The sequence below is a fragment of the Coregonus lavaretus genome, assembly GCF_964263955.1.
Source record: "Coregonus lavaretus genome assembly, chromosome: 4".
Classification (NCBI taxonomy): Eukaryota; Metazoa; Chordata; class Actinopteri; order Salmoniformes; family Salmonidae; genus Coregonus; species Coregonus lavaretus.
Genome location: NC_139991.1, coordinates 1,097,621 through 1,121,028, shown reverse-complemented (window position 1 = coordinate 1,121,028; position 23,408 = coordinate 1,097,621). Strand labels below are relative to the sequence as shown.

Genomic DNA, 23,408 nt, shown 5'->3' with positions numbered 1-23,408 from the left:
ATTAAATGTTTCCTTTATTTTGGCGGTTACCAGTAGAATGGACAGAGATGGAACACTCGAGTCGCAACAAAATGGAACATAACGTTTCGGATAAAGTTTGGAATGACACCATTTCATATGTTCAACATCTAAAGACCTGCACCACTATACTGAGAGCTTTGCCATTTCTAAAAGGACGCGTTTGTTTTTGGACCCTTTGTTCATGTTTTTTCAGGGCCCCTATACTACACAAGGAGGATGAGGAAGTGATTTGCTGTCTGGGGTAAGTTTCTCACAAACATGTGAAATAAAAAAAAAGGTGACTGGAACCTTCTATAACATGACATTTACATTGAAAATAGAGATTTGGTTGTTAAAAACAACTTCTCCTTTAATCTGTACAGAATGCACAGATTTAATCTGTATTGACAGGTGTTTATCAAATGAATGCTGCTGCATCTTTGGGAATCTTCAGGAAGTGAACAGGGAAATGATGAAGGAACACATCACATGTCCAGGTAATGTATTACATTAAAGTACAAAATTGATGTAATGACAAAGCACAGGGCTCTCAAAAAGACCTGCCCAGTTTCATTGTTTTGATCTGAGCAGATTTTCCCTCTCTCTGATTTGAAGAGAAGAGCAATTCATCCTCCTAACACCTTACCCGGTGGGATGGTAAACCCAGGAGGCAGTTGAATGGTCGTCTGTTGTTGTTGTTGTTGGAGGGGTCTGACAATCAGTTGGGGGGCTACAATCCTTTGAGCCGCTGGGACTCCCGGTTGAAGCAGAGGCTGTGTAGCTGTGGCCACAGCCGGTGATGCTGGCCTTACCATGCCAACCGTTGTAGTCAAAGTTTGTCCACCAACATTGACAGCAGGCTTTGCCATGACATGACTTGCAGTAGAAGTCGCTGCTAGGTTGAAAACAGCAGAGGGAGAGGAAACAGAGTTTATTACGGAATTGACAACACTTGACGGACTGGACATTACTATTTTGGACTGCACGGGAGCGTCCGACTTCGCTTCAGAACCCTCTTTTTTGTGGTTCACTTGCGAAGTTACTGCAGAGGTGATAGGTCCTATCGCGCCTTGTTTAACCAAGGCCGAGACGGTAGTGCCATTTCCATTCTGCGCGATGCTCGCTACAATGTGACTTGGTAGTCTTTGCAAAGCAATAGTAGGAGTCCCCTTGTCCAGGGGAATCGCTGATTGAGTTGAGCAAATGCTGGAGCTAGATAAAGTGAAATTCGTCGTATTTACACAAGATGTAACGTCAACCGTCCGACTTGAGTTTGCTGCACTTGCACTGCTAGACACAGTGCTAACGTTTTTAATTAACGCATCGGTTCCCGCGGCAGGGGGGATATTCCTTGACGTTACCGCTCCTCCGGTACCGTTCAAACTCTGTATTCCCACGGATGCACTCCGTAACGATGCAGTTATGCGTTTTCTTGGATGATCGACAATGTCTGTTGATGTCTGACCTGAAGCCAGAGCGGAACCTCGGCTGGTGGTGGTGCTGAGGCTGCTGACAAGCGGAGAAGTTGCTACACCACCAGATGCAGGCAGTGTTGTGATAGATGATGTTCCATGTGATTGCAAACCGCTCGTGGTAGCGTTTACCCCGGTCCCTGAAGTGGTGGAAGCTTCCTCTAAGGACGGAATAGAACTAATCGAAGAAGATGTAACAGTTTTCTCTGAGCTAATTTCCTTAGAGTTAATCTCCTGGTGCATCCCAGCTTTATGTTGTTGTTGCTGTTCTAATGTAGTACCCACTTGGACTGGTAGCGTTTTTCCTAAGTGATGGTTTGCAGGGACTGTAGACCCAGCACCTCTGTTTTCCGACTGAGTATCTGCAGGATTGCTTTGTCCGACAAGTTGTGACTCCAAAGAGCCCACTAAATCGCTCACTGCTTTTTCATCCACCTCAGAAAAGAGCATATCTTCCAGTGGGTCGGAGGTGCCCGCCATCTTTGATCATAGATCACTGTCTAAAAATTGTAAATGAATGAAATGCGCATGCGTGTTACTAGGCATTGTGGGAATTAATCTGACGTCAAAGCGCCAATATTTATGATTATTTGTCATTTCATTGATTAATAATATTTTTTACATCATGTATTACAAAACAAAATACTGTAGTAAGGACAGCACGTTACATTTCAGCACGTAATAAAGTGGTAGTTCTCACAGAAACTCAGAAACCTCACATTTTATTATGGCAATGGAAATAGGCTTTAGGGTGGGGGGTGACATCAAATATAGAGTAGCCTATGGTCCAAGACATATTTTATTTGTTGTCATAGAGATTTTATTTCCACACTTGCCATAGAGTAGCCTATGGTCCCTAGGACATATTTTATTTGTTGTCATAGAGATTTTATTTTCACACTTGCTACAGAAACGATTGGAAATACTTGTCTTTTTATGTATTTTTATGCATAAGGTGGACTCAGCAGAGAGATGGGCGATAAGGTATCCAGTTGCAGCGATGAAAAATGTACATAAACTATCGTTGGCAGTCTCAGATCTAGGATCAGTTTGCCCTCTCCCAATCCCAGCAAGTATCCAGTAGGGAGAGAAACACAAAACTAACCTTAGAACAGTAATCTTTGAAAGGAAGCATGATCCCGTGAAAACTCGCGATATCTACTGTTTACAGAGACGATTTCCCACCATTCTCTGCGGTGAGGCAACAAGGCATCATATGAAAACGGCCATGTCGTGGTGCTAGCAAGTTGGTGGAAGAACGAACGGGCAAGAATCTTTGTTAGAAGTGTACAAACAGGACAAAAATAAAGTAGCTAGCTAGCTAGTTGCCAGATACTTTTGGAAGATATATATTTATTTTCCACACTCAAAGAAAAAGGAAGGACGGTATGAGTGGAGGGACGCCTTACATCGGGAGTAAAATTAGCCTAATCTCGAAGGCCGAGATTCGCTATGAAGGAATTTTATACACCATTGACACCGAAAATTCGACTGTTGCTCTCGCCAAAGGTAAGCTAAAACGTATACCTTACAATCAAATAAGTCGATAAATTGAGAACTCCTCACTTTTTACTAGTAATGGGGTGCAGGTATTTAGTCTGTCACTGTCAAATTGTTTGCAATGCTAGTTAGCATAGCTAGTAGCTATTTTTGTCGAATGCGTAATCATGCGTGTGGCAGGCTTGTTAGCCGAGCTAATTTATCTCACCCGTTTCAGGGCAAACGCTCTGGCCTGTTTCATTCATGCTTTGTTGCATTATTTAGCTGACCGGGTTATCATTTCAGCTAGTTAGTTAATGAACGTTTGCTAACTTACATGATTAGGTAGCTAACGTTAACAGTTATGGGTGATGGGAAATCGGCAAGCTAAAATGCTAACTAGCTAACGACGTTGACCTTAATTTGATGGCTTGAAATTGCAATTTAACTGCTAACTCTAGGGACCCAGTTCTATTGTTTCTCCAGTGGCAGCTAGCTAGCTGCCTGTTCGCACTGGTATGTGCATGCGCTCACTTGCATGCTCTTTGTTTACGTCCTGCCCGGCCTTTCCATTTTGTCAATACTAGAATGTACAATGAATGGTGATTGATCTGGCAGACAATCAATGATAGTCACACTGTTGTAATTTTGTCTCTGTCTGACATTTGTTTATCCCAACAGTCCGCTCCTTTGGCACTGAGGACCGCCCTACTGACAGGCCAATTCCACCACGGGATGAAGTCTTCGAGTACATAATCTTCAGAGGCAGTGACATCAAGGACCTGACTGTTTGCGAGCCACCCAAAGCCACCAGCTCCCTGCCTCAGGACCCTGCCATTGTTCAAGTAAGCATTTCCAAGTTTATTTTCTGTTTACATATGTAATAGTTCTGTATGTGGTTGTGTCTAACATTTTGTTTTACTTCCCCAGTCCTCAATTGGATCCTCCAATGCTCCACCCCCATCATTCCAGTCTGTGGGCTCATATGCACCCTTTAGCAGCAGGGCGCCTGTCCCCCCTTACAGCCAGTTTAACCCCAGCCCCCAGGTGTCCCAGCAGTTTGGAGTTGTCGGTGGAGGTTGGTACATTCATCTTGTTGATTCGCCATTCTATAATCTCTGAGATGTCTGAAATGAAGAATGATCTTGAAAGCTCTTGTATTGTCAGTGTGAAATGCAATGCTGTTGGAACTAATCATTTTATTCTTTAGCATATCTGCCTCTCAATATCATAAAATGTTATGTTCTATGTGGTATGTTGCTTGCACTTAACATCAGTGGAGAACTAAACTTCTTGCATTATTATAATCACACCCCTGCCTAGCCATTGATCATGACTCAGTACCATTACATTACACATAAGTTATTGAGTGAAGGCGTCTTCTGTATGGGGGAGTTTTGTTAAGATCCCCAACGCTCGGTCTGAACATTAACACACACCACTTGCGGTATGGTTTTGGAAGTATAAGGATCTTATCTTTCATATCATCGAAATAATTATTAAACAAAAGGTTACATTGATCACATTTGATTTGTCACATGTGCCGAATACAACAGGTGTAGACTTTACAGTGAAATACTTACTTACAAGCCCTTAACCAACAATGCAGTTTTAAGAAAAAGAAGTGTTTAAGTAAAAAATATTTAGAATCGATTCACGTTTAAATTGAGTATTTGGCTGTGTTGGCTGCCAGAGCCAGTCTACCTTTGAAGATATCACATAAGGTCCTTGGACCTTAAGGAGTAATGGCAGGCTCCTTAAGAGTACATCTTGGGCTAACCCCTGAATTGTCTTCTAGGTCACACCAGTCCCCAGCTGGACCCTCTGAGGAAAAGCCCTTCCCTGGAGCAGGCAGTGCAGACTGCCCCCACCACTGCCCATGCTGCACCTGCACCAGTGGGACAAAGGAGCCCAGCTGGCCCACCAGCCAGGCCCATCACTACCCTGAGCAACCAGAAGCCTCCAGACATCCTGGAACAGAGGAGGGGTGAGGCTGACAGGGGAGGCTGTAGCCAGGCTTGGCCTGAACGTCCACAATACAATGCTGTCACACAGACTAGTCTACATTGCCTGTTTAGAACAATTGCTTGATCGGCTATGTCGCTAAGTGAAGCACCTGGCCATATGGCTTTCTAGTTTAGAATATTGTATTTTGAAGACTCATAACTTGACTGATATGTCAAAATAATTGCTAGTTTGATCTGTTATTTTGTGCTGTTTAGGCCCTGAGGTTCAGAAAATACCCAGAACAGATTCTGAGCAAGGTGGTGGCGACAACCGGAATAACCGTCAATGTGGTGAGTTGGTTCTCATGAAACTAACAGTGTACTTGTTAACCTGTGACTCTCGCCCTAGTTTCTGTTGTATACTGCCTTACTGGTATTAATGTACCCATGTTTTCTGTCAAGATCTAGACGTATTCAAACAATCATTTAAACGCTGCTTTGATGTTATTGGTTGTCTGACTCCTCTGCTGTCCTGTCTTCCCAGCCGGTGGTCCTCCCCCTCAGCGCCGTGGTCGTGGAGGTGGTCACCGTGGGAGAGGCCGCTTCAACCCACACAGGGACGGCCCCATGAAGTTTGATCAAGACTTTGACTTTGAGACTGCCAATGCTCAGTTCAACAAGGAGGAGATTGAAAAAGAGTTTCAGAACAAACTCAAACTGAAAGGTACTACTTGTAATTATTATAGCAAATTCCACGCAGCATTAATGTCATGGCCTAGCCTGTGTTCCTACCTGAAATCCCAGGCTGCCACACTGTTGATTTGGAACTTGCGTCAAAATGTTTCGTGTACTCTTTATCCTCTTAGCTTAATCCAAGTTTATGAAGAAGAAAAAATGGTTTACCCCCTTTTAATTGTCTAACATAGACGACAAGCCTGATAAACCAGAGAAGGCTCTTAATGGAGATGAGAAGGCAGATTCTGGTGTGGAGACCCAGAACAGTGAAGGCAATGCTGAGGAAGAGGAACCTGTGGTGGCCAACGTTTACTACGACAAGACTAAGTCCTTCTTTGACAACATCTCTTCTGATGATACAAGGCATGTTCCTTATTTTTGCTCTCTTGACCGATTTTTGTATTTTTTATTTATGTGCTTTGTGGTATTGATATTGTCTTATACTAATGGAAATCCAAAGCATGTCTGTTAGATTAGGTTAGTCTTTGGCATTAAATGTCTCATTTTGTATTTACAGGAAAGCAGCTGAGAGATCTGGAGGTTCAGGATTCCCAAGGAGGCAGACTTGGGCTGAGGAGAGGAGGATGAATTCGGAGACCTTTGGCATCCCACTGAGGCACAACCGAGGCCGAGGAGGCTTCAGAGGAAGTCGTGGCGGCATGGGCTTCCGCGGGGGCAGAGGGCGTGCCATGAGCAGAGGTTCCTTTGGACCCCCCCGCGGGGCCCCTCCCGGCTTCAGGGGAGGATTTCGAGGAAGCAGCAGAGGTGGCCGGGAGTTCGTTGAATATGAATACAGGGTAAATCATTCCATACCATTTGGTTTACACCACATGTACACATTTTTGGTGATTTTTATTATTCAAAAGTTAAATGTACATAGGCACACACTTGCAACAAAGGACAAGGCAACCCAACATCACACTTATGATGCAAGTTAAGTTCAATATGATGCAAGTCTGTCTCGATATAAAATGCTGGATGTGTGTGCACAAGTCTAAACATGTTTTGCTTTATTCCAGAAGGATAACAAAGTGGCCGCGTAGTGCACTAGAGAGACGGATCCACCAAGAATTGTAGCCCTTCATGGTCCAGAAATATGAAGACATACTCTGTAAATTTCCCACCAGCACTGGGGTTGACTGCTTGATTTCAACGGGTGTGAATGCAGCCTCTTTACCAATTTATCTTTTTCAAAAAAAATACAACAAAGGAATATAATGTGCTTTTGAAAATTTGAGCGTTGTTTGATATTATACAGTAATCAGAGGGACAAGAACTTGTGTAAATACCGTACTCCAGTGGAATTATTCAGTATTTTTGCATCTATTTGAGTTCTTTTCTTACTAAAATTGTATTTGATAATGTTCTGTTATGTGTAAAGATGTATGCAGAAGCCCGCTGATACTGTGAGTACTTTGATCACTGAAAATAGCTTTATTTTTGGGATATATCCTGTAATGTACCTTAGGAGCACTAAAATCCTACATAGCCTGTCGGGTCACAGTTAGTTTTTTATATTCTCTCCTAGTCTACATATCTCCGTAGCCATTTATCCTGTATTTTGACGTTCTGCTGTACTTTGCCAAGTTTCTTAGTCAGAGAATCTTATGTTTCAGTGTTCCTGCTAAAAGACTCAAATGTAAATGTTCTTGGGGTACATCAAGTAGATAAGTGGTTTACGTCATAGTCTCACTTTGGTTTTTGGTTGTAGAGATCCTGCTTTCAAATGAAGGTAGACAGTTCAGACCTTTAACATAAGCTATTTATACAAGATCAGAGTAGGTCAGTCATCCTGAAAACACTTTGGATTATGGTGCATTTGCACTTATCGGGATAATTTCTGTTTTATAATCTTGCTGAATATTGAATGAATGTATTTCTAGTGCATCGCGCTGTTATTTCTGCCCCAAAGATATTGTGTGGTTGCCACTTAACTTCTGGTTTTAGAAATGCATATGAATGCAGGGATTCAGAGCTGTTGGGAAGTGTTCTCTTCCCCTAAGAATGACCAGTGTTGTTTCCCAACACCCGCTAATGCTGGTCGCCAAATAGAGGTAATGTTGGGAAGGACTGCAGTCTTTGTGATTCAGTGATTGGGTGCGCTGCACATATTTGCTCTTGCATAATTTTGTTAAATGTAGTGTTGGTAACTATTGCCCTTTTAGTGTAGTCGATGTAGTCAAAGGAGGCTTTTCTGCAACAATCATGGCTAAACTTGGAGCATCATAGTCATTAGAAATGGCTATCTAGCCTTCTCCATCTCCCCAGCGCTTGAATATGCATTGAAATAACTGCCATGTTTTAACTAGCCGCTTAACAAGTGTCTATGGAATTAAATAATTGTTGACCTCTAAATGTTTGCCCTGAAAGAGAAGATGGCTTGCTCTGGCCTAGACTGCTGTGTAACCAGATGTATCTTGTCCCCAGTATGCCATAGGACTCTGAGCATTGGACTACTTTTTCTCAGTTTGTTTCAAAACAATTTGCAATTCAAGTGTTACTGATGTATGTTGACATTTTTCTAGCAGACAGTCTTGCTTTACCTGATGGTCTATTGGCATGCTTGCCCTTGTATGGTGTTGCATCTAAAACAATCTGGTGTGCTCAACTCTAAACATAATGATGCTGGTGTTTTTGTTTTTCAGTCCCACTAATGCAACTTCCGGGAATAAGTCTCGTTCACCAGCTGTATGGACAGCGTAGTAGCCTGGCACAGAAGTGATTCTCATCCAAGCTTGTCCTGAAAAGAGAAATTGAGTACTGCCCGTCTATTTGTTGACGTGACAAAAGATGTTGGGGGAGAGTAAGGGCTGTATAACTTGGGGAAAATCTTCAGAGATAATATTCTGCACAGCTAGATTTGGGTATATGTTTTTAGATTTATTTTGTTTAAGTTCAACCACTAAGTTTACATGATGTTGAAGGAAACAAAATTAATTAACTTTTGGAAAAAGTTAGATAAAAGAAAAGTAGTGAAGTTACTCCAGACCTTAACCAATCTACTAAGCTTCTGGAAGAATTCCTAGTGATCAAATTCCAGCATTTGTAATAAACCGCATCGGTGCCCTAAGCGTGCTATGTTTGTCCCTTTCCCTATGCTTGGGGAAGTCTATTGAGCTATGTCTATTGTCCAGCACTAGCAGTTTGGAGGATTGTCCATATAATCACACCTAAGATAAAGGGATGTGAACTGGATGTTGAGGCCAGCGGAGAATGGGGTGGATTGTTTGATCTCACTTTTTGTCACTATGTTCGGGAGTGCTAGAAGGAGGGATATGTATTTATATTTCTCTCTATTGACCTACAGTATGATGACAATATGTAAGATGTACTATTTGACTATTTGAAAACACTACAAGATAAACCTGATCTAGATCATACAAAATGTTGGCAGCTAGGCCAATATATCCTGTAGTTCATAAATGTGCATTTTTACTGAATAGTTGTACAGATTGATAATACAGAGCAATGTATGGCAGCCTTAGCCCTGTGTGAGATCAGGATGGTTTGTACGAGGTTATGGCAGCCTTGCCTTGTCATAAAACACAAAACAGTGACTGAACAAGGATTATACACAGGAGCCTGGGCAGTTGCAATAGCCACATTGGTGTAAGGTCCAGAGCTCATTTGAGATTTCAAACAGTACATATTGCCTACATATTGCTGTTAAGTTTTGATTACATTAGTTACTCCTTCTGACTTCTGGAATAATAAAGCCAGATATTGTTTCTAAATAAAGCAGTTGAACAGCATGGTGTACTTCAAGTGGGCTGCACTCTGCAGACAGGTTTTTACTCAAGATAAAAATAAACAATTGTTCAATAGCCATCTCCTTGTTTTTATTATATTGTCAGTCAAGGGTTGTCTTCCAAGAATTGTGGACACTGCAAGTGATATAACACTAGTTGTACACATGTTTTTCCAGATTTTTTGAGAAATGTAATTATTGCCTTCTGGCAAACCTTCAAGCTCATAGCATTTGTGTGTGTGTATGTCCATGTTTTATCATTACTCTTTAGGGCTCTAACTTCTATATATTAAATATGTTTATGGCCATGGTCTTTTCTAGAGAAGGGGGAACACATGTACATGTAGTTTGGAAATCTATTTGAGTTATATTTTTATAGACATGATTATGTGGAAAGCCTTGGGTTGAGTTTTTCTTACGTTTCAGTAGTTTGTTTACAACCGTTTTTTCACTTCGCTCCCTAGATACTTCTCGTCCTACTCCTGTCCAAAACAACTGGGGAGGTGAAAGCGATATAGCGGAAGCATCAATAAGCCGATCCACAGTTTAGCAGGATTCAATATCAGTAAACGCGGATGGGGTAAGAACAAGGGACTATGGATTGAACGTGCACATTTTCGACAGCCACAAAGTCAAGATGGCTATATCGTAAAAATTCATTAAAACAAAAATTTACTTTTGGGTCATAATTTAAGGTTCGGGTTAGGCATAAGGTTAGCAGTGTGGTTCCAGGCTCTGTCGTAGCCGGCCGCGACCGGGAGACCCATGGGGCGGCGCACAATTGGCCCAGCGTCGTCCAGGGTAGGGGAGGGAATGGCAGGCAGGGATGTAGCTCAGTTGGTAGAGCATGGCGTTTGCAACGCCAGGGTTGTGGGTATGTTTCCCACGGGGGGCCAGTATGAAAAATAATGTATGCACTCACTAACTGTAAGTCGCTCTGGATAAGAGATGGTTAAGAAGATACATTGTCGAAATGGGCGGGGTTTATAACTTTGTGGCTGTGGTAACTAGTGACGACCGAATATCCCATGCAGTACTAGCAAAGATGGTGGATTTCCTCTAGCTAGCTAATGTTAGCTCACTCGTAGTCACAGCTACTGGCTAACGTTTGCCATTCAATGTAACTCAAAATGTCTGTTGTCTTTGTACCGAAAAGACAAAGAGGAAAAGCTCAGATCAACCAAGAAACCATCCAAAGAGTAAGTAATGTTAGCTATCCACCAGTTTGGTTATGGTAATCCTATGTAGCATTTTTGCTAGCTAGCTAGAATGTTAGCTTGCGTTCTCGAATGTTTACAACTTTGTCTAGCTCGCTATGTTTATGGCTAAGCTAATTAGCTAGCTGTACAGCTGGTTTGCTATTTGGCCTACATATTATCATATGTGGTAGCTTCGGTAAACAAGTTGCCAGCTGTGTGAACAGTTTTCATATTTTCCAACTTTCAGTTGCTGGACGAAAATGACCAGCTGGTAAGGTGCATCACAGAGTACATGCAAAAAGGACGAGCAACGGAATGTGTACAGTAAGTTCAACTTCATATCTTTTTGTAATTTCCCCAGGGCAGGTGATGTCAACCCTTCTCCTGGAACTATTGGTTTTGCAGGGTTTTAAACCAGCTCTATACGAACACACCTGATTCAGCTAATCAAATGGCTACCCGGACTTTTTGTCTATGCATAGTCACTTTACCGCTACCTACATGTACATATTATCTAAAATACCTCGACTAACCTGTACCCCCGCACATTGACTCGGTACCCCCTGTATATATAGCCACGTTGTTTTATTGTGTAACTTTTTAAACTTTAACTATTTTTCTTAACTACATTGTTGGTTAAGGGCTTGTAAGCATTCGGCCCATGTGACAAATACAATTTGAAGTACCTGATGAATAATCAATTATGGTAGGGCTGGAACAAAATCCTGCAGAGGGTTGGCCACCCTGCCGTAGTCACAGACATGTTGTTTTAACTACCATACTGTATTAAACGTTTCTCCCCAGATATCAACAGATCTTGCACCGCAACATTGTTTACCTGGGAACCATAGCAGACGCCAGCCAAACCTGGCTCCAACCACAAACGTATGTTTTGTCACTCAATGAAAATGCAACCAGCTGCATTCATTGCTTGACCGTTGTTTCAATTGTTTGTCGATGTTAACTGGTGTTGGGTTGCAAATTGACTCTGAATTCAAATTTTCAGGTCCCCAACGGAGGCACCAACATTGACAGCCCAGAATGGACATAAAGCAATCACACAAAATGGCCAATCATTTCCTCTGAACTGATTCACATCTTTCATTATTTTCAATAAAAAAATATAAAGTTTGCTTTCCTTACCTACTGCTGTAAAGTAACATGAGGTGCATTTAATCATTGAGTTTGGGAATACTGAGCTTTCGCAGAATATTATCATCATCAGCATCATTACTCCCAACAGGTCAGTTCGTGAACAAGTCACCACCAGCGTTAGGTTCCAGAATTGTTCAGTTTGAAGCACACTACTAGGGATAGCCTTGGACAATGGCTATTATTATTATATTACTGACAAAGGATTTCACTTAAAGGTCCACTGAACTTCAAGCCTTAGCCCAAGGTAAAACATGTTACAGCCAAGTTTTGACTTCAAGCCTGCCAGTTAAAACCAGACACCACTAGAGGAAGCTAGAAAACTGGATGTACAACAGCCTACTAGGCAGCCTGTCACCCCTCAAAGAAATGGATCATACTGTAATATCTGTGACAGCATAAAGTCATGTCATATAGAAAATAACATTCAATTGCTAGTCATTTATTTTATTTTTTTGCATTGCTGGTACACTTGGGAAGATTCAGTTGCCAGCTCAAGAGAACAATAAGCAACATAAGCCAAGCAGTCCCCCTTCATATCTTCTGTCAGGGTAACATTTTTTTTTTTTTGTAGATGCCACTAGTAAACCATTTTGACACAGCTGAAAAATGCTAAGGGTTACAGTCCAAGGTCTTTAAAGATGTAAAAAAAAAAAAAAAAAGGCAGCAAAAGTTTGGGAAATAACACAGACAAAGCAACAAACCCTATATTTTGATTGTGCAAAGCACAGAACTATAAAAAGATATATTTATATGTATATACAGGTAAATGAATCTCTGTAAACATGGTAAGTATGTTAGTTTTCAGAAAACATGGTGTCATTTCATAAATACAGGCAACATTGGCATCCGCAAACATCACAAAAAGTTAACATTCTGGGCATTTAAATACACCCCATAGCCATAGAAACGGAAGAAACATGGGCTCCAAAATACCCTACTCACAATGTTTTAGTGTTTATAATGGCAGATTTGGTAACCTTTATAGATATATGGTGTAGTTAAACTCTGTACTAAAGAAATAATGTGCCTTCACATCTTGGGGGGAAAAAGATGGTGTTATGTAATATGCCTATATTATACTAACATATAATGGTATATAATGTAAGAAAATACAAAAATAAGATTAATACTGTCAATATTTGTACAAGAAAATATTGTATTTTAAAGGAACAAACATTAGGTTTATGAGTTAGTGTCATTCAGAAGCGAACTGCCAATCAGGGAAAGAAAAGGAAATAAATGCGCTTTTTGAACATAAAGACTTTCCCTAATGCTCTTACACTAGGGCTCGTAACTTTATTAATGATCAATATAATAATCTGACTTATCTCTTCAGCACCATTTATCTTCTGAACAACGCTTTGGTTGGAAAATAATATTATGCAAGTGCTATTAATACCAACATGGCACATAGTTACTGCTATATATTTTTAACTGTCAGTTGTTGAAAAAGTAGTATATTCTTTTCAATTACACCTCTGCAATGATTATATGTATGCTGAGCCTGCTCAAAGCCTCTTAATAAAAAGAAGTAAATTATTTATATTTCAACTTGAGTAATTTACAAGCTATGGAACAGTAGATGTTAGCTGTAGTCCGAGTCGTCAACTTACATGAGATTTGGCAGTTACAGCTATGTAGACAGTATATAATTATGGGGAAAACTGGAGTGTCTCATTTAGAGCCCACCCCCTAAAATCTTATCCCTTATACATTTTCAGCTGCAGAAGAAAAGTGGATGATGGCCGTGCATGTCTCAAGCTCTTGTGAGGAAACACAGTATAAACTTTATCAGGCAGACTAACTGCTGCCAGCATGACATGCATTGCTTACAGCTTTTACATGGCAGTTTAGAATGTCTCTTTTTCAAATTGGGGGCTTTTGAAATGGAAAAATACATACAAAATGTTAAGCCAGTATGAACAATGCAATTTTGCCTTAAAACACATACTTTGAGAGAGAGACTGCCATTTTCAATTGAATTGTTATTCCAAAAGGGCAACATTACTAATGGTCGCAGCAGAACTTGCTTCAGAAATACAGCTACAGGTATTCTAGCATGCCAATGGACTCATTTGTTTGGTCTGTATCAGTATCAGTATTGGTGAAGGTAGGAGGGCCTGTGCTCATGTTTGATGGGGAAGGATTTAAATCCCTTGCTGATGGGTTTGTGCTGTTGTTGCTGATGCTGATGCTGCTGCTGCTGCTGCTGCTGCTGGGTGTAGGGAGAGAAGCCAGAGGAGATCCCGGTGGAGGGAGGGCAGTCACTGGCAGTGGACCACACCGGAGACTGCAACATCTGCATTGAATCACTCCATTGGCTGGAAGGGATGTTCATCTGGTACAAGGAAGAGCTTGGATTGGGCATGGTGTTATGTTGAGTGTGAGCGGAGTGCTGCCATGGGGCCTTCGGCGGCCAAGTTTTAGTTTTGCTGTCCTGTGGAGTAGAATGGATGGAAATGGGAGTTGATCAATACAAGATCTTTTGCAAAACCCCCAAACTAAAAGGGGGTAAATGTTAACATTTAAAGGGATACAATATAAAAGATAATCATATATATATAGATACAGTGAATGATAGAGGCTTCAATTCTCTGGCCCAATTAATGTACTGCACACAGACTCCTAAGTACACACACTTTCCTTACCTGGTTATTATCATCTCCCATGTGATGGAGGGGAGGAGAGGGCAAGGTACACACCTCCTGCTCACCACAGCTGTGTTTTCTACAGGCAGAAGAGGAGACATGAAGCTCTACAGCACACTGTCAATAGTTCACTTCACGAATAACAAAACAGGTTGGAAGGAAAACAAAAGAACAGTAATACACTATGGTGTACATTTACTACATGGTGACTCAGTTGTACCTTCTTTGTTTGACAGCTGCAACAAGGTCAGGCCCAGAGAACATGGAGAACAAGCTGTCACCATTGGCTGAGGACGTCTCATCACTGGAGCTGGCAGAGTCTCCCTGATTGGCTGACCAGCTGCTGTTGACCGCCTCCCTGTTTCACATCAAATCAAATCAAATTTTATTGGTCACATGCGCCGAATAGAACAGGTGCAGACATTACAGTGAAATGCTTACTTACAGCCCTTAACCAACAGTGCATTTATTTTTAACAAAAAAAGTAAAAATAAAACAACAAAAAAAGTGTTGAGAAAAAAAAGAGCAGAAGTAAAATAAAATAACAGTAGGGAGGCTATATATACAGGGGGGTACCGGTGCAGAGTCAATGTGCGGGGGCACCGGCTAGTTGAGGTAGTTGAAGTAATATGTACATGTGGGTAGAGTTAAAGTGATAGTGGCATTCTCAGTTAGAACTACTTGAAACACTATGAACATCTTGTTCTTACCATTCCACAACTCGAACATCACTAAGAGGCATGTAAGATTGATTGGCATAATTATATAGAGAGATGTCATATACAAAGAGATGTGTGAATAAATTGTACTAGTAGGCATGTGTCATGTGAGATAGAGTGGTGTATAGAGCCTTGAATGATTGTACCCTGTAGTACTCTGTGCGGACTATATAGAGCCCTGTGCCATATACAGAGGTGTGTGTATCAATGAGATGTTAGGTGTTGATTGTGATTGGTGAATGTACCCCTCGCTGTAGTACTCTGGGTGGGACCAGGTCCTGTGCTGCTCATCAGGGACGGGCCAGTTGCTGCGGGTGTTGCTGGGGCGACGGATGTGCTGCACCTGCCGTTTCTGCTGCATGGCCTGGCTGACTCCGGCAACGTAACGCGCAAACTCAGGGTCAGAGCCAACTGCATATGAAAGGGAGAAAACACAGTTCAGTTTCTGACATCCTCAGCTTTTCTCTCTGTGTGTTTGCACCCCACAGCTCAATCCATTCAGCTAGACTGTCTACCATAGCAGAAAAAGCACAATAGCTGTAAGTCAGCTGAACACAATGGCCTCCGCTCTGCTGCACTGTAAAAACAGCGACTGACATTGTAAATTCAGCATTAAATGTCAAATTACAAATCAGAACCGCTGGGAGGGGGGGCTGCTCACGGTCAGACACAACAACCTACATTTACAGTGCATTTGGAGAGATGCTAGTAAGGTCCTGTAGTTCAGAGTTTTTGAAAATGTATCTGAATGGAAGAGCTGGCTATGAAGCTTTTTCACTTCCTCCTCAGGTTGCATTGGATAATGACCGCTATTCATTCAGGAAATCATATGGAAATCACAGACAAACTACATCATAAATTACTGCACTGACAAGCTCTTTTTATGTCAGCTAAATATCACCACCCAAAATGGCTTTAATGGTTACAATGAGATTACGTAAGTGTTTATGGCAGCACATCTCCAAACCACAACACCCTGTGAAAAATCAAAAGCAACCTGTCCTTTCCAGGCATAATGAATACCTGACTAATGACTGCAGTGCTAAACAGGAAACAGGAGTGTCTCCTTTTTCCTTCTCAGTCTTTGTAATGAAACAGCCCAGTCAACACAGCTCCAGGCCCCACTGCTGACACAGTTCTCTCCTACCATGGAATCCCTGGAGGCTGTGAGCTGCCTGCCTCTCTCACACCACCACAACCCAGACACCCTACTGATAACGGGCAGGGAGGGGGAATAACACACCGTCCCAAAGGAGGCCTCTTTTCTTTATCGGAGGTCAAGACACTGGATCTCAACCTGGCTACACTTTGACCAACTATGTGCAGGAAGGAGCCAGCCTTCATTGCTATTATATGGAGCCTTTCTAGTCGACTGCATCCTTCAACATGACAATATGCAGGTCACACACTGCTCTAAAGTGTTATTATCAACCACCTAGGTTATGTTCAGTGAGGCACACCGTAGTACCTCCCGTTTCACTCTGTTCCTAAATGTTCACTCCCTACTGAACACCCACATTAGTCAGAGGAACCCAGAGTGTTATCTGGGTTTGTGGATGTAAGGGAGAAAAATGACTCACCTGCGGGGTCAAAGGGCAAGGTGTCTCCCAGCACCCCAAACACCCCCTCGTTCTGGTCCCTGTTGGGCCAGGTGTTGTTGCGGGGACCTTGTGGCTTCTGCCCCAGCATCTCAGACATGACACTGTCCATGTAGGTGCTGACCAGCCCCAGGCTGTACAGATCCGAGCTCAGGTCCGGGAGGCCAGGTGAGCCCCACTGGCCAATGGGCCCCAGGGGGGAGAGCCCTGCTGGGGGAGGGGGGCCCTGGGGAGGAGGCTGCTGCTGGCTGGAACCACTCAGCCACTTGCTTGGCACTCTCTGCTGGAGAAGAGCCTGGGGTGGAGGCTGTTGGGAGGGCAGCTGAGGTGGAGCATGCTGCTGACCAATAGGCTGGAGGAGGTGTTGGTAGTACTGCAGTGCCTGCTGGGAGGGCTGCTGTGGTGGTGGTGGCTGTTGCTGCTGTTGTTGTTGGTGCTGCTGCTGCTGCTGCTGCTGCTGCTGCTGCTGTTGTTGCTGTTGTTGTTGTTGTTGTTGTTGTTGCTGCGGTTGCTTCTGCACTGGCTGCTGATGCTGGGGTATGCTCTGTGTAGGGGGCTGCAGTGAACTGTGGGAGACAGCCTGGGAGGTCGGGGTTCGGTCAGTGGCTCCGCTCGGGGGCTTCAGCTCGGCAGTGTTGGCAGATGCCACGGAGTTCCTCCTTTTGACCAGTGGGGAGGCTTGCTGGGACTTGCCCATGTTGAAACCTGAGAGAAAGTCAATGACGTCCTGCATCTCCTGGTCCGTGGGGAGGTTCATGCCCTGGTCGTCACACACAGAACCGTTCTGGGGCTGAGTGGGGTCGGGGTTGCTGGACAAGTTGCCCAGCTGTAAGATACTCTGCAGTCTCCCGTCTACTGCGTGGCCCAGGCTCTTAAACTGCTTGTCTTCAGAGCTGCTGCTAGAGGAGAGCATGCTATGGGACGGGGTGCTGGGGATGGAGTAGCTGCCCCCACCACCACTGGACACAGAGCTGGAAGAGGCCTTCTTGGTGAACTTGGAAGTTAGCTTGGAGATAGTTTTGGGCAGGCCACTGGAGGCTTTGGAGCCATTTCCAGGAGGCAGGTCTGCCTGCATCCCGTAGTCAGGGCTCTCCCGCTGTAACTGCATCTGAATGGTGGGCAAGGCCTGTTCTCTGTGGAGGGAGAAGATATACAAGCATTCAATGGCATGGAAAATTCCAATAGCTAGCTAGCTTTTAAGATTTTCTTTCAGGGCAAACGTAAACTTAAGCTTGAGAATGAGGGCTACCTCTGTCAACCAATGTGAACACACAGCATGTTGATTCTTTCTAGGAATTAAAAAGGCAAACGTGAAAATGCCTTAGGTAATACACATCCACCCACTTGCACTCCTTCCACCTATTGATGTCAAAGACGGCAGTATATAGCACGTCCACCAGGCCTAGGGTCTTCTCTGGGTCCAGACTCCGCTGCAACAGAGACATGGTGGCTGGGTCCTCTTTCAGGCACCTACACACAGGACAGTCAGGACACAGCATGACTGGCATGTCCAACATAATAAAAATACATTTATAGAAGGTCTGTTAATGCTTCACTTTACTGTCCAAATGTGATAGTTGATTGAGTCCAGTGTTGGCTTATGTGGATAAAAAGTATGTCGTTTGCTTATTTAGCCAATTGTATGTCTAAGGGTTCTGAATACTTGGAATTCCCTTGCTAAGATAAAACAGAACTGTAAAGCAATTACATTTATTGATTTGCCCAATTCTTTTTTTGACCTGTAAAGCAAGCAGATTTTGTTTTTCCAGAGGGCAGAAGAGACAATTATGAATAATCCTACTCACCATGTGGAGGGGACTTGTACCACAACTCTGGAGCCCTCCAGAGCAATCTGTGGAGCATAGGCTTCCTTGTTCTCGATCTGAGCAGTGTCAACAACCACCTGTCCACACATGCACACAGTCATTCAGAGAGCTGCATCAGCACAGCTTCTAATAGAATGCATTTCCTCACTGCCAGTTATGCTTCAGCAAAGCAACTCTAAGGGATTATAGTGTCCCTTTTTATCTTGACTGACTGTAAGCAATGCAGATAGAGTACCAATTTCTTTCCACAATAACACATCCGTCTCCTCCTCCATCTAAAATACAAAATGGATATAATGAAATAAGATATGCTACTACCTCTGCCCATAAGTCTGAGTATGTGGGCAAAGGCAATGTAAGCTACTTTGGGTGATTCAAACTTATTAAAAAGTTGAAAAGAAATGTCAACGGCAGCACCAAATATCCACGCTTCCAGCTAGCCAGCCCAATATTTTCCAGTAGTTCTTTGAAAGAGGCTCTACTTTCTAGACAAATGCAACTGGGTCATGGGGAGGGAGGACCCTTCCTGTCTCACAGGAAGTCAGCCTATTGTTATTTATAGAGCAGGTGTATCCTCAGGACCCCCGGGCTGTCAGAGGGCTGAGTCCAATCCTGTGAGAGAAACATACAGCCACACCCACCCCGTCCCTGACTCACAACAAGGTCACAGGCAGAGAGAGAGAGAGAGAGAAAATGAGAGTGAGAGAGAGATACAGCATCATAGGACCCCCCCCCCCCCCCCCCCCCCCCCAAAAAAAAAAAAAAAAGGAGGAGAAGAGGCCAATTCAGTTGTTGAGCACTCTAAAATGAATGGCCCAGAAAGAACAAAGCCATTTTCACTGTCTGGCAGAAGTGCTCTATAAGTAATGTTAAGAGGAGGTGGTCTTCTCTTAGGCCGCTATGGAGACTCCCACTCTGTCTGTTCTTCGGAGCTCACAGCTTAGATAAGGAGTTCATGTAAAGCTCCCATCCACAACCAGGGTTTGTTTTATACTCAGCGCTGCTGTTGGGTGTATAGGAACACTCCCCAGGCCTGACGCACTAAATATTACAGAACACACTGAGAAAATAAATCAAGTAGAGTAGTGGAGGACTGCTGCTTTCTCTCACTGTTGGCTGGGCAGACTCGTTTCAACGTGAACAGCCTGAGATCTGTTTGCAGATCCACCCAGATGACCCCATCCTTTACCCAGATGCTGCAGGAATGTTGGCTTCACTGTGTGTCTACAATGAGTTTGTTTACACCTCTTGGCTATTCAAAGGAACCCAACATACCTTCCCATCATCTCGATTACACACCTCCCAAACAATGGGCTCTAGGTTACAATACAGACTCCTTTATAGCTCTGGGCCAGACTGCAAGTTGTAGAGTCTTCACTAAGCAGAGGCTGTGGAGTAACAGTGAATCTGGGACCTCGATCAAATTAAAAATGCCTTTACCTTTTCATAAAATAAGTGAGGTTGGTTGAACCACATGGCCCTACTGCTAAAGCAAAACAATCCATCAGCTAATTTAAGTCCAGACAACTGTTTATGTTATCTAATGAGACAAAGGTATTTTAAGCTGGGTGAGTTTGCTGCCCTTGTTGACATCTTAAGTGCTTTGTACTCACCAGTCCTGCCTGAGCGAACAGTAACTGGACGGCGGTCTTGCAGGCCATTCTCCAGCTGGAAGGGCAGACCTGGTTGAGGACCTCAGTGACGGGGGAGTCGTCCCGGGGGGTCACTCCGTTCTGTCCTACTGCCTCTTTAATGAGCTGCAACATGGTGTGCTGTGGATACAAAACAGGGTGGCCAGTGTGAAAACACAACACCTCTGCTGCTGATGCAAGGCACTAATGTGGACCTGACAAAGATCCACTTTGGATTGAAACTTTGTTGATGCTTTTGCCAAATAAATGTATGGTGGAGCAATAGTGAGGGTGTGGGTCCAATTCATCTCTTCTAAACACTAACGTACACCAGAACAGGAAACAGTAGCAACTAAAAAGTCCAGGGACTAAGTCTCCTCCTGTTAAAGTGTCTAGGCTCTCTAGTTTAAAGGGTCCTGATGAACGTGCTGTTTATTTCTGAATCTGGTAAATGGTGAGTCAGACAACTGACAGATAGTGTGAGTGCAATTATCATACAAGTCAGTTTTTGTCCCACAGACTAAGGGAGAATCCCACTGTAAACTAACAAAGCAGATGCTGATCCTAACCAGACCCAAGGCATCAGATGTATCATGGAATAAGTGTTAAGACATCCACGTCAAAACATTAAAGCCTTGCCAAATACATGACTCACAGCACACATAACTCATCAGTGGACGATATGACCTTCTAAGCAGCTCTCATTTCCTAGAGAGAGCAGAGGCCCATTCTGGTCAGCCAGGTCAGAATATGAAAGACGTAGGAAACCACCCATCACAGTAGCCTAGCGCCAGGATGACAGCGCACCAGCATGACAGCGAGCCAAGGCCAGGGGTGTATTCACAATGATGCAGATAGAAATGTACTGAATAGAGCTGAATATGACTCCCAAGCTGATATGACTCCCGATTTAACATAACAGACAATCATATATGTTCTACGCAATCGCTGAACATTCTGTAACGTCAAGTCCTCCTCAACAGACCCCAGGGCATACCGTTTTCAGTTTGAGGTTGTCAGCCGCTGACTCGTTGAAGGACACTCCTTTGAGGAAGTGGGAGCCAATCTGCACAGGGATGGTGGGCAGCTCACACTGAATGGGCTGGGAGATGGTCTGCATCCTGCCAGCCTGCTGGGCCTCTGCCTCACTGCAGCAACCCTACATAGTAGACACAGAGAGACAGAGACACACACACAGAGAGACAGAGACACAGGCGCAGACACAGGATGTACAAATAGGTTAGAGACAGGGTATGCCCTTATCACGGCCACTATAATCCAAGGCTTTACCGTTCCTAATGAGCTGTAATACGGCCTGTGCTTAGAGTAAACATACCTGTAAAGCTGCCTCCACAGATTTGGGATTGAGGTGAAAGCCAGCCTTCAGTGCATATTCACTGTGGCCCATACTTTCTAGTGCTGCTTTATAAGCCTGGCGAGATGGGGGAAGAAAAAAGAAAAGAGAAAATAATTTGTATAAACTCAACATGTAAGTAGGTCAGGCTAGCTATTGCTTCATCCAGTCCTTTCATATCCAAGCCATCAACACATTGATTTGAAGCAGCCCTTGTTCTGTAGGGCACTATTGACCCAGTAAGTCCAAGGCTGCATCTGAAATGGCAACCTATTCCATATATAGTGCAATCCTTTTGACCAGAGCCCTATGGAGCACTGATTAAAAGTATTGCACTTTACAGGGAAAATTACCAGGAATAAGGCTCTGGTCAAAAGCAGTGCACAAGCCTATATTAGGGAATAGGGTGCCATTTCAGACATAGACCAAGGCTGTGGTGGTCCTGCGGGGAGCCCCATCTACCTGTAAGGCATTGTCGATCTTCATGTTGAGCTCCTTCAGATGGTGATCAGGGATGTTGGGGTTGTTGGAGCAGAAGAGCTGCTGGACCTGGATGCCTGCCAGGCAGCCGTCACGTCCCCTCTCCCTCAGACGTCCTGTGGCCTGGAGCACAGCACAGTCTCAGGTCACATAGCAGTTTAAACACAGCATCACATACCCTAGTACAACCCTTACACACCCTGCATCTTCTCTGTACAGCTAATCTGCATTACAGCAAGGTGCACAATATGCATGAGAAAATCTGTCAGTGTTGGCTAGCTAACATTTTCAACTTCAATGTAAAGGAGTAACTAACCACCAAGTAAAAAGTATATAGTAAATTGCAGAGGTGTGGACTCGAGTCACATGGCTTGGCCTCGAGTCTGACTCAAGTCACAAATCTGATGACTTGAGACTTGACTTGGAGCCTCAAGACTCGGGACTGATGACTTGAAATTATCTGGCCAGGTTTTGTAAAATTGTCACTCATTTTGTGGTACAGAGTCTATATGGATTACTCTCCATGCAGCCAGAGACAGTAGCCTCAGCACCGACTTGCAAAAAGAACATGCAACATATTGACTAGTGAAACGCCCACTCAGCCCTCTGCTCTGATTGGACCAGAAAACTGGTCAAGACAGGTCGCGAGTGTGAAACTAAATGTGAAAGATACATATAGTCTACCATAGTAGGACTATGTTTGTATTATCCATATAAAATACAGTTTAGAAATCTACTACGGAGGCATCTTTGCCAGAACAATAACAGGCTACCTGGAGATTTTCATTGATCATTTTCATATTTCAGATAGGCCTAGTTTGGGTGGCTACTGGCTATATGTCTAAAGATAGCTATAACGTCGCACTGCATTCAATATTATGGGATGAAGATGTAACATATTCTGGCAAATTAATTACGGTATTTGTGAGGAAGAAAAGGGCTAGCCAGTTGACAACGAGCATTCTGGGGGCAGGCAGCCCTCCAAAGTGACAGCATGCGGTGCAGACAGATCCTGCAACCTCCGCTGCATACAGGTAGGCAGTATGATTCTGCTTGTTCTGGACTCCAGAGATTGGCTGCTAACATTAATGACCTTCAGCTACAAATGCAAATGTGTAAAACGCAGTTTATTTCTGTATCTTGCGTTTTGAAAATGCATCACCATTTATGGCTGTAATGACAGGCTACATTGGCGCAGCAATTGTGTATGCATGTGCATGCGTGGGGTCATGAGCTTTGAAGCACTGCTTTTTGGGGGTTGCGGGTCAAAACGTTTGAGAACCAATGAGCTAGCGAACAGATTAACGATTTGCTATAGAGCTATAGGATTGGGTGCAGTGCAAATGTCAAACTGTAGGGAGAGCGGATTGCCAAATATCCAGCGGCAAAAATTGTTTGGTGATCAAGAATATGAACTG

The 23,408-nt window shown here is 43.5% G+C and overlaps 3 protein-coding genes and 1 pseudogene across 8 annotated transcripts in view; 2 read left to right on the top strand and 2 right to left on the bottom strand.

Moving 5' to 3' along the window:
* LOC311128539 (transcription initiation factor TFIID subunit 4-like) overlaps window positions 1-1,952 on the bottom strand; it is a gene marked incomplete at its 5' end in the record, with an annotated part of 93,060 nt that extends 91,108 nt beyond the window's left edge. The window contains one exon of the mRNA XM_084160730.1: window positions 647-1,952. Coding sequence (XP_084016856.1) covers window positions 647-1,952 — 1,306 coding nt within the window. The remainder of the gene's footprint in view (window positions 1-646) is intronic.
* A 703-nt stretch (window positions 1,953-2,655) lies between these two features.
* LOC311128347 (protein LSM14 homolog) lies at window positions 2,656-9,460 on the top strand. Of its 2 annotated transcripts, none has more exons than XM_084160457.1 (9): window positions 2,656-2,981; window positions 3,633-3,796; window positions 3,882-4,029; window positions 4,750-4,938; window positions 5,174-5,248; window positions 5,442-5,621; window positions 5,824-5,995; window positions 6,150-6,429; window positions 6,652-9,460. In XM_084160457.1, exons 1-9 carry the CDS (start codon window positions 2,861-2,863, stop codon window positions 6,673-6,675), a joined length of 1,353 nt encoding a protein of 450 aa, XP_084016583.1. In that variant the 5' UTR covers window positions 2,656-2,860; the 3' UTR covers window positions 6,676-9,460. The 2 variants fall into 2 exon arrangements, with proteins under 2 accessions (XP_084016583.1, XP_084016584.1); XM_084160458.1 differs by having other exon boundaries at window positions 2,658-2,981; window positions 6,655-9,460.
* Window positions 9,461-10,391: 931 nt separating this feature from the next.
* LOC311128177 (SS18-like protein 2) lies at window positions 10,392-11,712 on the top strand (annotated as a pseudogene). The gene is made up of 4 exons (XR_014615286.1): window positions 10,392-10,579; window positions 10,827-10,903; window positions 11,384-11,464; window positions 11,586-11,712. The product of XR_014615286.1 is annotated as an SS18-like protein 2 (transcript).
* Window positions 11,713-12,870: 1,158 nt separating this feature from the next.
* The window catches only part of LOC311128176 (granule associated Rac and RHOG effector protein 1-like), a 41,248-nt gene continuing 30,710 nt past the window's right edge, over window positions 12,871-23,408 (bottom strand). For all 4 annotated transcript variants that reach the window (XM_084160176.1, XM_084160174.1, XM_084160175.1 and 1 more), the window contains 11 exons: window positions 21,973-22,113; window positions 21,493-21,588; window positions 21,154-21,315; window positions 20,139-20,297; window positions 18,505-18,602; window positions 18,044-18,169; window positions 16,682-17,832; window positions 15,347-15,512; window positions 14,603-14,740; window positions 14,383-14,461; window positions 12,871-14,171 (listed from right to left, as the gene is read on the bottom strand). In XM_084160176.1, coding sequence (XP_084016302.1) covers window positions 13,830-14,171; window positions 14,383-14,461; window positions 14,603-14,740; window positions 15,347-15,512; window positions 16,682-17,832; window positions 18,044-18,169; window positions 18,505-18,602; window positions 20,139-20,297; window positions 21,154-21,315; window positions 21,493-21,588; window positions 21,973-22,113 — 2,658 coding nt within the window. In that variant the 3' untranslated portion in view covers window positions 12,871-13,829. The remainder of the gene's footprint in view (window positions 14,172-14,382; window positions 14,462-14,602; window positions 14,741-15,346; window positions 15,513-16,681; window positions 17,833-18,043; window positions 18,170-18,504; window positions 18,603-20,138; window positions 20,298-21,153; window positions 21,316-21,492; window positions 21,589-21,972; window positions 22,114-23,408) is intronic.

Excerpts from the sequence above, each read along its gene's own strand:
- LOC311128347 (XM_084160457.1), top strand. The coding sequence starts at position 2,861 with ATGAGTGGAGGGACGCCTTACATCGGGAGTAAAATTAGCCTAATCTCG. Across the intron at positions 5,249-5,441 it reads CCGGAATAACCGTCAATGTG|CCGGTGGTCCTCCCCCTCAG; the intron begins GTGAGTTGGTTC and ends CTGTCTTCCCAG. Across the intron at positions 5,996-6,149 it reads ATCTCTTCTGATGATACAAG|GAAAGCAGCTGAGAGATCTG; the intron begins GCATGTTCCTTA and ends TTGTATTTACAG.